General features: G+C 42.8%; 1 protein-coding gene across 1 annotated transcript in view; it reads right to left on the minus strand.

Annotated features, from left to right (window-relative positions):
• The window catches only part of KDM6A (lysine demethylase 6A), a gene marked incomplete in the record, with an annotated part of 3,528,619 nt that overhangs the window by 513,975 nt on the left and 3,000,576 nt on the right, over positions 1-14,068 (minus strand). Inside the window, 2 exon segments of the mRNA XM_044072373.1 lie at positions 5,604-5,678; positions 5,769-5,833. Coding sequence (XP_043928308.1) covers positions 5,604-5,678; positions 5,769-5,833 — 140 coding nt within the window.

Genomic DNA, 14,068 nt, shown 5'->3' on the forward strand with positions numbered 1-14,068 from the left:
CTATTCCAGGCTCCACAAAGTCTGCTCTTCATTTTTCCCTTAGAACTGTTCAAACTCTCAAAGTAAGTACTCTATTCTCTTTCTAAAGCCCTGCACTTGCTCAGTTCTTATAAGGAAACACTAACTAACTAAAGCACTACACCATCCTAGACTTCTCATAAGTACTAGGCTCCCGATTGGTCCTTCCTGATCAAGTGTAAAATCAGTTCCCTTACTAATCTGATCAGTGAACAACCATTTCCCTATACTAATCTGGTATGTCCAAGGGTCAGTTTCAGGGTTACTCTCCAGTCCAGCTGGTGAATCTGGGAATTTTGAGGCAATGTTACAATTGCCTTATGTACACAGACAACCCTCTCCTCCTTCCAACAAGCTCTAATACATGTGACAGATGCAGTTACACAGCCAAACTGGAGGCAGAGCTCTCTCAACCCAAGACTGGCACAGTCAGTAAGGAGGAAAAGGTAATCACTCGCACCACAAATCCAGTCTCACATAGACCTATTGCATCTGCATACCCAACACAAACACACAAAAACATACTTGGAGGCTCTAAATAAAAATCTGCCTAAGCAGCAAAAACCTCCAAAGCAGATATCCAAGCAACAGCCACCCCTCAACAATACCCACAAATCACATATCTCACAAAGTCAGTGTGCCTCACAGTCACAGCCCTTAAGGCTAAACAGCACACCAAATACACTCGTTATAGGGGACTCTATTGTCCGGCACACTGACGTCCCGCTCACCAGACTGAACAAGGAGAAGGTCACTGTAAGCTGCCTGTCGGGTGCCAGGATCCGCCACATAACGTAAGCACTCAAGTCACTCCAAAGCAAGTACAAATATGACTCCATCATTGTCCAGAATGACCTGAGACGTACCTCCCTGGACTACATGAAAAGAGACATAGAGGAGCTCTCTGATCATGTAGCCCAGGCTGGTATGACCCTGACCTTGAGTAGCATCTTGCCCTCACCAAGAATGATACTACAGTATTAAGACAAAAATGATCAGTTTCAACAATTGGCTAAAGTATTGGTGACATTAAAAGGAGGTCCAGTGTCTGTCAGCCTGGGATGACATGCTCGACAAGCCACGTTGCTTCGCTAGGGACGGCTTGCACCTGTCACCCTTAGGCTTTCATATACTGACCAAGGCTCTTGCCACCCCCATAGTGCCTTTTTTAGGCAAGGCTCAAAGGACAAACACACCTCCATAGACAACCCAAGGATAAAAAAACTTAAGGTAATGCTACTCAATGCCAGAAGTCTAAAAACCTCAAGATGCACACACTCGAGGCTCTCCTCAGTATGGAGGAAATCGATGTCTGTGCAGTAACAGAAACCTGGTTCAAGGCTCCTGAGAGCACCCCAGCACTACCAAGTTATAACTCATACAATGCTTTTTAGCCCCAAAACTAGGACCGAAGCACAAAAGGAGGGGGAGTATCTATATTCATCAAAGATACCTACACCTCCAGGTTAGTGGCACTGCACGAAGCATCGGAAACCATCCATGTGCAACTAACAACGGGCAAAACTGCCTTTCAGTTTGTAGCCTGCTACAGATCACCCTCCCTTTCACAGGAACCCCACTTGGCATCCCTGAGAACACTGGAGAATATGAAGGTCTCTCCAAACACTATGTTATTGGGTGACTTCAACTACCCAAACATTGACTGGGAAAACTACTCAGGCCCAAACACCCTCGCCCAACGGTTCCTTGAATTTATAAACTCTAACGCGATGGAACAACTGATCACCACTTCCACAAGAGGGAACATATTGGACCTGGTCATCACCAACATGGGGACTCTATGTTCCACACCAAAGGCAAACCCCTCACTGGTAAGATCAGACCATAAACTAATTTCCCTGGACATCCATATCCCGTCCCCTCCCCCAGCCAAGGAAATCACTGTAAAGAATTTCTCAAAAGCTAACTTCACACTTCTCAAGACTGAGGTAGAATCCTTCAAAGCCCCCGGGCCAGAGGATAATACAGCCCAATCTGCAGAATCCTTTACAACTGCATTCTATGAGCACCTGCAGGAATGCATGGTTCGTGCTATCCCAAATAAAACCAAGACTCACTCCTCCAAAAACAGTAGACTTGTCTGGTGGACCCCGGCCATAAATAAGCTATACAACAGAAGGAGGAAGCTACTACATGACAGAGCAAAATCCCAAAAGGGGAAGGCATCTCTGATCAGTATTAGCAAGAACTACGATCCCTCATAAAATCATCAAAGGCCAGTTTCGAAAGAAAAATTGCCAAAGACAGTAAAGATAATCACAAGGCCTTCTTTAGTTATGTCAGGAATATGGGTCTAAACTCCCAGATATGCTCTGAATTGTTGCATAACGGTACAAAATATACCGAACCTACAGACATAACCAACATCCTGGCAGACAGATTCAGTGCTAACTTCTCCCCCCCTTCCCGCTCAAAGGAGCAAATGCCTATCCCACCTGAATGCAACCTCCCTGACATCACAGATGCACAGGTGAAAGCTGCCCTCTCCAAAGCAAAAAACACAGCATCTATGGGACTGGATGGTGTCCCAGGCTGTGTCTTACACGAGCTCCAAGAAGAACTGAACCCTCACATTAAGTCACTGTTCAAACTTAGCCTTACTACAGGATATGTAACCAAAGAATGGCGTACAGCTACAATGGTCCAACTCCACAAAGGTGGCGCGACAACAGACCCCGGGAACTATTGCCCCATAAGCCTGACTAGTCTGGTCTGTAAAGCTATAGAGCGTATTATCATGGAACTCGTAAACAAAGACATTGGGAGCCTCCAGACACTGGACCCTACCCAATTCGGCTTTAAGGGCAGATCTTGCCTCTTAAACCTAGTTGATTTCTTTGAAACAGTTACCAAAGCCATAGATGAGGGCAAGGTAGTCCACAGAGCCTACCTGGACCTCGCAAAAGCCTTCGACACAATACCCCACTCGGGCATCATAAATAAGCTTACCAGCTTAAATATCAACCCCTATATCACAAGATGGGTTGCAAACCGGCTCAGGGATAGAACCCACATGGTCAGACTCGCAGGTGTCACGTCCGAATCCAAACCAGGTGGCGTCCCACAAGGCTCAGTTCTGGGACTTCTCTTATTCGGTATATACTTCTCTGAGGTTCAGGCTAACACGAGGGGGGGGGGGGCTATGGCTGACAAAGTTCGCAGATGACTGCAAACTGGGAGCCATAATCGACTCTCCAGCTGACAGAAGCATCCTCCAAAAAGGTCTCACGGAGACGGATGCTTGGTGCCAGAACCACGGCCTCAAGCTAAATGCTAAAAAGTGCATAGTCATCCCCTTTGAGAAAAACAAAGTGCCCACAAATTACCACATAGGTGGCAATTCATTAAGTATGGAAGAAGTAATTAGAAATTTGGGGACCAACATAGATAGCAATCTCTCCTTTGATAATCACGTTGCCAAAGTGGTTAGAAAGACCTTCTATATATAGCCCACCTTATCATGAAAGGGTTTGCATCTAGATCAAGAGAGGTCATTGTGCCCTTCTACTCGTCACTCATCAGGCCCATAATTGAATACAATGCCCCTTTTGGGATGTACCTTACTCGACACCTGCACCAACTGGAGAGACCCCAAAAGTACCTCACCAAGAGGATCATGGGCTACAAACAGATGTCCTATGCAGCTAGACTACAGAAACTCCAGCTCTACTCAGTTGCTTGCCACCTACTCAGAGGCGATCTATACCTGACGTACAAAGCCATGTCTAACCCAGAATTAATGGACATGCTCCACCTCAAAAAATCCAAATCCCTTAGAGCTACACGCTCCAGGGACTTAAACTTCAGCACAAAAATAAATAGGACATGCTGGAGAGACAGATTCATTTCCCAGAGGCTCCCCTCACTCTGGAATAAAATACCAATTCATGTTAGACATAGACCCTCGCTGACCCTCTTCAAGCGAAATCTGGATGTGTGGATGGGAAATCGCAAATTCACCCCTGGGATCTCTTCTGTGTCCCTGCTCGACAGAGGCACGGTAAACTAATCTTAAAAGGCTACCTTCCGTGCCCTACTATACAGAGGCACAGTAGGCTAATCTAATAGGGAGGCGAAAGCCAAATACACTCAGGCTAGGCTTATAAATACCCTAGGGCAGATAGCCTAGTATCTACCTATGAACCTATAAAAACAGCAACACTGGTTACAAACAGCACAACAAATCACTCAAGAGTTACAGTTACATCGATGATGAATTTTAAAAAATAATATTGTTGATGTTAAAAGAGTCCCCTTAATGTATTTGCAAAAGTGGTACATTCCACGTTTGTTCATATATCCAAGTTTGTGCTTAAGTTCACTTTAGTTTGTTTCAAATACATTTTTTAGGTTCCTACCCTTCTTGTAAACTATGGTTGGAACTATATAAATGAAGGGTCTAACAGCTTAATCTTGTCTTAGGATGGACCGATTCTTATTAAGTATTTGTTTTACTGCAATGCTGTCGGAAGAAAAGACGGTTATTAAGGAAGTCCTGTAGTCACTAATACCTGAAGTAGTGGCTTGAATAAAAATGTCGGTATTTGTGTTAGAGCTCTAGTGTCCTAAATCTATTCCTAGCAAAGGTAGATAACTTTTATTAACAACTTCAAGTAAAATCTCCATGACAAAACTAGCAAGATATCCTCTTTTCCGAAACACATACTTCAGTGTATCACATTCAGACAAAAACATCTTCCATAATAGACACCATTCGTGCAGCATGCACAAATTGTCCCTTCACTATAGCCTTCTTCTGTTTCAGTGGATGAGAACTTGAATACTGGAGTAAAGAATTCAAATAAGTCTCTTTTCTGAAGATTTTTTGATATAAATTTCTTATTTTGATAATCCTTAGCAAGAACAATGTCAAGGAAGGAAATTTCATCTAAATGATGTGTATAAGTAAACTAAAAATTCTGTGGTGGAATTAATATAAGTAATACATTCATTAATTAATAACGCAGGTCCATCCCATAAAATAAAGATATCCATCCAGACAGAGTATAGTGTTTGATGTAACCACAGAAACTCGAGGGAAAAAGGAATTTTTTTCCCCACTGTCTCAACTATATTGGCATATAGACTACCACATGCCGATCCCATAGCTACCCCTTCTTGTTGTAGAAAGATTTTGTTGTTAAAAAGAATGAAATTGTTTTTGAGCACAATTTCCATGAGGTGAGTGTAGAGTAATACATCAAAGAAAATTAAAACACTTATTAGTGATAAACAAATCTTTATAAACACACGGCAGTTAAGGGAGTCAATACAAGTCACCTATGTCATTTTTCTAATGTGATTTTTTTCAACAAGTTCTGTATAACAGAAATATATGCAATGCAATTCTGATATCATTGCGGACAACCTTTCCCAAATACTACAAAAGCTTTTCGGTGTGCAGAGCCGAATGATGAAAAATATTCTTAAAATAAAAGCAAAAAGACTAATTACAATGAACAGGAACGCAATTGAAGCACAAACTAAAAATAAATATGTACAAGACCCATAGACTCCTTCACAAATTAGCAAAAAAAAAAAAATCTTTAACAGCTTGCACTTACTTTTTATCATCGGAAAGGTCAATATTAGTCCCAAACTTGATTGTTTTGAAAGGAACTTTCTTTTTTCTACCACAACTGAAAATATACAGAAAAATACAGTTGTAAGAAATCATTAATGACTAAGTTTCAAAGGTTGTTTGTGAATGAAGAACAATATCCACATACTTATCTGAAGATGTGGATTCACTATCTGAATGGTCCTTGTGATGACTCTTCTTCTCATTCTCTTCCTGGAGTTAAAAAATAGTAATCAGTAAATATAGTAGTTACAAAATTGTTATCCTGTCTAAAATAAATAAATTAATAAACAAATAAATTAATAAACAAAAATACATGCTTATTCTTACTATAAATAACAGCCTATGGGTATCTGCCACAAAAGGCTAATCACAGAGGATGGCGTGCTCCCTTCCATTTGACTAAACAAGAGAAATAATTGGAGGTGCCAGGTTGGGCTCTTTTTGATTATTCAGTTGACAGTCCACATCTGCTAAGGCCAAGGAAAAAAACCCTAAGCCAGGAGAGAGATAACTTCTCTAAACAACGGTGGGTGGATTCAACATGTCAGCAGACTCCTGGAATCAGTCTATCACACCACCCAGATAATGCAAGACCTGCTCCATGTAACAGGCTTCTCCCAGACCAAAATGGAGAAACCTGAACTCCTGCCTCAACTCTGGAGTCAGAACACCCTCCTTAAATAGGGTAACAAAGGCTTTTTTGGTTGGGGGGGGGGGGTGAAGGCAGATCAAAGAAAAGCGGTGCCACATCGGGTAAAGCCTGGATGAGAATCCTGCTTCTTTCCCATAACTCAAAGACAGAGGTGACCAGGGATCCAGAAAGGAAGCAGCTCAATTAAGCAGCCCCCATCAATAATAAAACCCAGAAATGTAACAAAGCGTCATCTGAGAGAAGCTGCACCAGTGAAACCATTAAGTAAATTCATGGTAGAAGCCCTCTAACATGCACTTACCCAGGTAACCAACTGTGGGTTCTCAGCATCAGAAAGATGAGGCTAGAGTTGCAACATTGCCCCCTGGCCTCAACAAAAGGATGAGGAGCTGTAACTGATGCCGCTGGATTACAAGACAACCTCGAATGACAGGCTTTTATCCACCTATCTGCCCTGTCCATGCAAAGATTATAGGGTTGCAAGGTTGTGATGACCACATCTTTTCAGGATAAAGGGCAAAGAAACTAACCCGTAAAGGTGCACCACTCACTCTCCACCTCTTCTGGGCACAGGTAACAGCCAATCCCTGTAAAATGGAAAGGAGCAGGATCCCACAATGGATCTGAATAGGATAGAAACTTTCCCTAAGGAGGACTGAGGCAAGACCCCCATGTGGATAAAGAGAAAAGATTCCCCCATCTAAAAGGGGCATGAATGAAGCCATGCCCCACCTGTAAGTGAGAATGAAAGATCCCAACAGCAGGGAACCTACAGGCAGTTCCAGACTACTACTTCAAGCAGGTATACCCCTACCCTTTTTGTTTCTCAGACATAGGTGACTACAGAAAAAATAAGACAACCCTACAAGTCTAACAAAAAAAAAAAAAAAAAAAAAAAAAAAAAAAATAGAGAGAGTATTTTTCGTTTTTGAAGGAGACCAACAACAGATTAATCTAAAAAAAACAGTAAGTAATACCAGCTATGGTGCGTTATGCCTACCTAAAAAGGTAAGGAAAATATACCAACGACAGTATTTGACAGGAAGTACTGAAGTAGAAGATTAAAAACAAAACAGTATAAGAAGCTTCTCTGTGTGGAAGATTTTCAGTCCATATATTTCTAGTTAATCACTGTATATTAATCTGATCAGACAATAGTAGTAGAAGTAGCGAACGTAAACTCAAGTCAAAAAGTAATAATAAAAAATATATAATTCTACAGCATTACTAAGTATTCTAAAGTAATCCAAGCAAGGCAGGGAGGACCAGCTCGAATGTCACACTGATGGGGAGAAGGGATGTGAATTTAATGTGTGTACCAATAACACTGTTTTACAGCACAATAAACCACTCCCATGCCTGATAAAAAGTATATATATATATTTAGAAAACTTGAGGAAATTATTACTCTCTTTTTGTTTTACTTGGATCGCTTGTCTGTGTACTTAATAAAGGATTTTCGACTGGAAACAGACTGCCTGCCTTGCTTGGATTACTTTTGAATACTTAGTAATGCTGTAGAATTATATATTTTATATTATTACTTCTTGACTTGACGAGTTTACGTTCGCTACTTCTACTACTATTGTCTGATCTGATTAATATACAGTGATTAACTAGAAATATATGGACTGAAAATCTTCCACACAGAGAAGTTTCTTATACTGTTTTGCTTTAGACCCACTACACTTTAGTGGGTTGTTTTGAGACTTCAGGGATACCACGTAGATTACTTGTTTTTTGAAGTAGAAGATTAAAAGATACAGGACAATATAAAGGGTCTATATTATATTTTCGAAAGTTTCAAACATCGAACATCATATGAGCGATGTTTGAAATTTCGAAAATATAGTAAAAAAAAAATAAAAATATATACTTACCTAAACGCTGTAGGCAGGGGGGCAAGCCCCCCTGCACCCCCCACACCCCCGCTACTTAAATATTCCTACTCCAAGATCACACTGCATTGAAGTAAAGGGAAAATATTCCCTATGGCAATTTCCGTGTTAAGCACATGACGTTTTGACCAATCGGGTTCGCTCAATACGCGTTCGCCGTTTACAATTTTCGATCACACAATAGGAACCCCAACATAAAACACTAACTACACCAACTCCTAAACGCCCAGCAAAAGGAAAAAAATGGAAGTAAAAGGATACAGAAGAAAGAGAAGTGAGAACTAGGACTAACCGAAAATTTTAACTCAAAAAAATAATCACTTACAGCTTGAGAGTAAACTTATGTCTAACCACAATGGTGGCAAACGATCTGAGAGGTTTGTGATGCAATACAGCATTAAGGGTAGAGGGAGGAGGTTGAGAGCTGGATCTGAAGTCTAATGAATGCAGCAGAGTCGGATCCAAACCCATTGGTGAGGAAGAATGAAAAAGACAACATCAGATCAGAAATTGTGTTTTAACAAACATACAGTTAAGCATTAAAAAGAAGTTATGTCTTTACATAACGTTCCATGTGTTATCAGCCTTCACAATATCCTTTACTGTAGTCTCTTGGAACAGACTCGGCCATTTACTTCAGCTCACGCCTCCCAAAACTCTCAAGCTAGGCTCTAACCCATAATGCTCCTCTCTAAATTACCTCAGATCGAGTTTGCATATAATAGTGACAGTCGGATAATAAACAACAATAAGAGACCAGATCTGTGTCCCAATTATGAAGCCAGTCTTAGGATACATTTGGTCCACTAACAGTCTTAGGCCGGGAAAGGAGGTGGGGAAAGTCAAGGATTTAGTGAAGATCAACAACACAGATGGAACGTTATGGTAAGACACAACTTCTTTACCTAATGTTGTCAATCTTCATGTAATTCTTGACTGTGAGATACGGTCCCTAGCTACCTGAATCTTGGGAGGTCTCATGACAGAATATACCAGAACACCATGGAACCGAATGATGCACACCCCCTAGCGACCTGGTCCAGTTTGCAATGAGTAGTAAAAGTACGAGGAGAAGTCCAACTAGCTGCTGCATAAATGTCATCTAAAGAAGCTCTAGCATGAAAAACTACAGAAGCCGCTACAGCTCTAGCTGAATGAGCTTTCACAGGATGTGGTGGTTGAAAACCCTTTGAATTATAAAGAAAGATGGTACAATCTCTAAACAATTTAGCTAAGGTAACTTTAGAAACTGGGTTACCTAAAAAAAAAAAAAAAAAAAAAAAAAGTGAGGAAAAGGCAACAAACAGCTGATTGGATTTTCTGATATCCTTTGTTCTGTGACGGTAAAAACGTAATTGCCTGTGAACGTCTAGTAAGTGTAGAAGTATTCCACTTTATTGGAGAAATTAGGGGAAAAGACTGGTAGGTGTAAGGTTTGATTGATATTAGATTCCGAATCAACTTTTGGCAAAAATGGAAGGATTAGTCCTGAGGGAAGCTTTAATATTCAATAGGGTGGCTTGCAGGACAAAGCTTGAATTTCTTATACTCTTCTGGCCGAAGTAATAGCTAATAAAAACATTTTCCATGTCAGAAATTTAAAGTAACAAGTAGTTGAAGATTCAAAGGGGGATAAAGTGAGAGAATGCAGGACTAAGTGTAAATCCCTTGAACAGTGGGTTCTTTAAACGGAGGCCTTAACATTAGGGTTCCTTTCAAAAAGGTCTTATAAAATTTATGTGGCATAAGTGAAGAACCATCCAAACCAATGTTGAAGTTAGATATTGCAGCCAGATGTACTCGAATGGTAGAGGCTGAAGAACCAGACTGACAAAAAAACGGCCAGAAAATCCAAAACTTTACCACAGGAGCTGCATAAGGGTCAATTAAGAGCCCATCTAGCAAATTTTTCCGATTTACTATGGTACAGCTTTCTAGTAAAACGTTTTGTGATGGGATATCAGACCACGGAGTTAAGGGAAGAATGCCTGGCAATCATGGGAACTGGAGAAGCCATGCAGTGAGCTTGAGATGTTGGAGGTTCGGATGAACCATTCCTTCTGGATTAGAAAACAGAGCTGGAGCTGGGACCAGAATCAAATGTTTCCGAAGTAGGTGATGCCAAATGAAGGGAAACCAAACCTGTCGAGGTCAGAATGGGGCAATGTAGATTATTGTGTTCTTTGACCTCTTGGCTTTCTTTAGAAACTGAGATATCGAAAGAGTAGGGGGGGAAAGCTTACAGGAGACCAGGGGACCAATCATGGAAAAGAGTGTCTCTGGTTGACTCCCCCAGAGGGGGGATCAGGGCAAAGTAACTGCTGCACTTGTTCTTCAGAGGGGATAGAAACAGACTGCAGCAAAGTTGGCCCAGTGGTGGAAAATATTTTTTGTCACTACAGGATAGAGACACCAGTTGTGAGCTATCAGAATAGTTCTGCTCAACTTGCCTGTTATCATGTTGGAGCTCCCCAGAATATGCGTTCCCATGAGAAAGCAGTTGGAAGAAATCGCCCACTGCCAAACTCTGACGGCTTCTCGACAAAGTGGATAAGATTTGTTTCCTCCTTGTTTGTTGATGTACCAGACTACAGACATGTTGTCTGTCTGAATTGTCACTGTTCTCAGGGGAAGGGCATGTTGAAATGCTTGCAATGCTAAGAGCAGTGCCCTCATCTCTAGAACACTGATGTGCAAATTGGCTTCCAGTTGGGACCAAGTGCCTTGGACTGTCATTTCCAGATAATGCCCCCCCCCCCCCCCAAATCAGAGAATCACCCATGGTCACTATGGCTTGGAGCTGTGGAAGGAGGAAAAGACTGCCCGAAAGGATGTCGCTGGAATAGAGTCACCAAAACAGGTCTTGTTTGCAGCAACTGGAGATCAAGATGTGATGCGACATCAGCTGATTCAATAATGACCACTGGGAGGCCAGAAACCATTGGAGAATCTGCATGTGAAATCTGGACAAGGGAACTAGAGTAACAGAGGCTGCCATCATGCGTACTGCCTGTAAGATGAGTCTGGTAGAACACTTCTGTTCTGAATAATATGTTTTACTTGTGATCTTATCTTTTGGAGCCTTTCTATTGGGAGTGAAGCAATTCCCATAATCGTTTAACAGAGCTCCGATAAATTCCAGCTGTTGTGTAGGTTGCAGATTTGACTTTTCATAATTTACTGTAATGCCTAACGAAGTGCAAAGATGTAGGATATAATCCCTTGCCCTTACGAGTTGACACCTGATGGTAGCAGTAAGGAGCCAGTCATTGAAAAAAGGAAAAACTCGAAATCCCAGTAGTCTGAGATAAGTTGCTACCACAGCCATACATTTGGTAAACACCCCAAGGGCTGTGGTGAGACCAAAGGGCCGTGCTCTGAACTGAGCGACCGGCTCCCAGAAGGAAGAGCAGGAACTTTCTGGAGCATTTGTCCATTTTTATACGGTAATACGCATCCTGAAGATATACAGAGCACATCCAATAGTCTTTTTCCAAGAAAGTAAGTATTGACTGTACCGAGACCATCCGGAACTTGGTTTGCTGAACTGACTTGTTGAACTGGCCGAGATCCAAGATGAGTCTCCAGTCTCCTGTTTTATTGGGCACTAAAAAGAATCTTGAGTAAAACCCGGATCCTCTCTGGCCTGGTGGGACTTCTTGGATGACTCTTTTCGAGCAGTTTTTGCATTTCTGTGACTGCTGTTTCCCTGTGACTGGGCGGAAATGTCCGGGAGTCATTTTTGTGTTTTTGGATTTGTTGAAAGAGGTATGTTGTTAGCCTCTGGAAATGATCCCCTGCACCCATTTGTCTGATGTCATTTGTAGCCAGGCAGATTGGTGCAGGGATAATTGTCCCCCAACTGTCTCCAGAGGAAAACAATCTGTTCAGGAGTATTTTTAAGAGTTTCCAGAGAAGGAGCTCTGGGCCCATGGTTCTGCGGGCCACCTCTGCCTCCAGAACGGCATCTTCCACTGTTACCCCCCCTGCCCTGGGTGAAGTCCTTGCAGAGCGAGTCCTGTAAAGGCCCTTGGGACTTGTTGAACCACAGACTCCCACTTCTCTGGTTCCTAGAGTAGGACCGCTGTGGACTGGAGAAGCGTATGCCTACAGCAGAGAGTGTCTTCCCATCTTTCTCGTATCTGGCCAGTGTGTCTTTTTCCTTGGGTCCAAATAGGGATGATCAGTCAAACAGAGCGTTGACGAACGAAAATTTAAATGGCTCCGTAAAGTCACACAAGCGCATCCCGGCATGTCTCCTAATAGCTATGCCTGAACCCACTGCTCGTCATCCTTCAGCTGTGTGGGCAATTAGCCTCACGGACGAGTTAGAAATCAATTCAAAGGTGGCAAGCTGACAGGTAACCTTGCCTCAGACTCCTTTGGCTACTGCTCCTGTAAGAGTATCTGACAGCTCTTTAATCAGATCTCTCTGCAATCTAGTAAAGTGCACCATATAGTTCAAAGACCTGAGAGCGAAGGTCGATGAAGCGTAAACGTGCTTCCCACATATATCCATAGTCCTAGACTCCTTGTTAGGAGGATGAATAGTAGGATTTTCCTCTGCTAGTTCCTTTTTTGTGGCTGCCACTATCACCATGGCGTCTACAGGGATATCTTTAGCCCAACGCTGCTCGTATTTGGGGACAGACAGGACGTGGTTAGGCCTCTTGGGGATCAGCTCAATAGTCTCAGGAATTTTCCAGGCCTGCTGAGCGATCAGTTTAAGAAGCTCGTCAGCGGATGGAGAGATCCAAGAGGTAGAGGGCTGAGCATGAAAAGCCTCCAGATTTCTGGATTCCTCTGAGGAAGGCTGGAGAAAAAGTCTAGCAACCCTCTGTTTCAGGATATCCAGAAGGCCCCCAAAGGAATCATCATCAGGGGGTGACCTGGGGGAACCTGTCCCTTCACCAAAATCGGTATCCTCAGTGAAGGACTCCTCCAGGGAGTCTAAGTGCTTCCTCTTGCACTTTTTCTTCGAAGGCACTTCCTCAGGATGTTCCAGGGAAGTATCCAGAGAGGAAACCATGAAGGTGAATCGCTCCTGAAGCTTTTGTGCCCTGTGTCCCAGGGATTAGGCTGGTGGAAGCTCAAGTCGAGGGATTACAGATACTGATTAGCCAGATTTGGGGGGGGGGGGGGCAAGGACTGAGAGTCTACAATGGACAAGGCCCTTTCTACGATCCAAAAGGCCAACCCTCCTCCAGTAGACGGATGGGAGCTCGGAACCAAATGAGACCCTTTCGGAACCATGGTCCAACCTCGCACCGAGGAAGCCACCCTTGATGCAGAAGCCAGGGTCGAGCCCACAAATGCCAATGAGGGGCATGGAAGGCTCCAAAAGGTTGATGCCTGGGGCGCCAAAAGCTCGGCTGGAGTTGGAGGAGTGTGTGACGGTGTTGAAGGACCGGTTGTGGAGCCGAGTTGGCTGGGAACTGAAGATGGAGGTAATCCCCTCACTGTCAGGAGCTGGTCGACCAGTCTCATGATATCTGACTCTGAGAGACTCTTAGTGGACCAAACGAATGATGCCAAAGGAGACCCAGGTGGTCTCGGTTTCATGAATGGGCTGGGTGGTCTGTTCGAAAATGGATCGACCACAGGGGAATATTAGTTCTTAGTAAGGTAATACAGGTATAATCACAGGTACAGAAGCTGCAGGTGTCTGTTCCACAGCAATGCTTGGTGCCGAATCATTCTTACCTATCAGTGCCGTAGAAGCTGTCAATACTGTGGGCTGTTTGTTAAATTGGGTAGATAGTTCCAAGGAACTTCCCAGAACTAAATGAGATTGTTTCTTTGGTTTAGAAGATGAGGATGATGAGCTGGCTTCAGTTCTCGGACCAGATATGGCCTCCTCAAAGTCTCCCTTTAACAGACCTTTCAATATTAATT

Source organism: Protopterus annectens, chromosome 5.part0 (genome assembly GCF_019279795.1).
Source record: "Protopterus annectens isolate FY-2018-M chromosome 5.part0, PAN1.0, whole genome shotgun sequence".
In the NCBI taxonomy this organism is placed as follows: Eukaryota; Metazoa; Chordata; order Ceratodontiformes; family Protopteridae; genus Protopterus; species Protopterus annectens.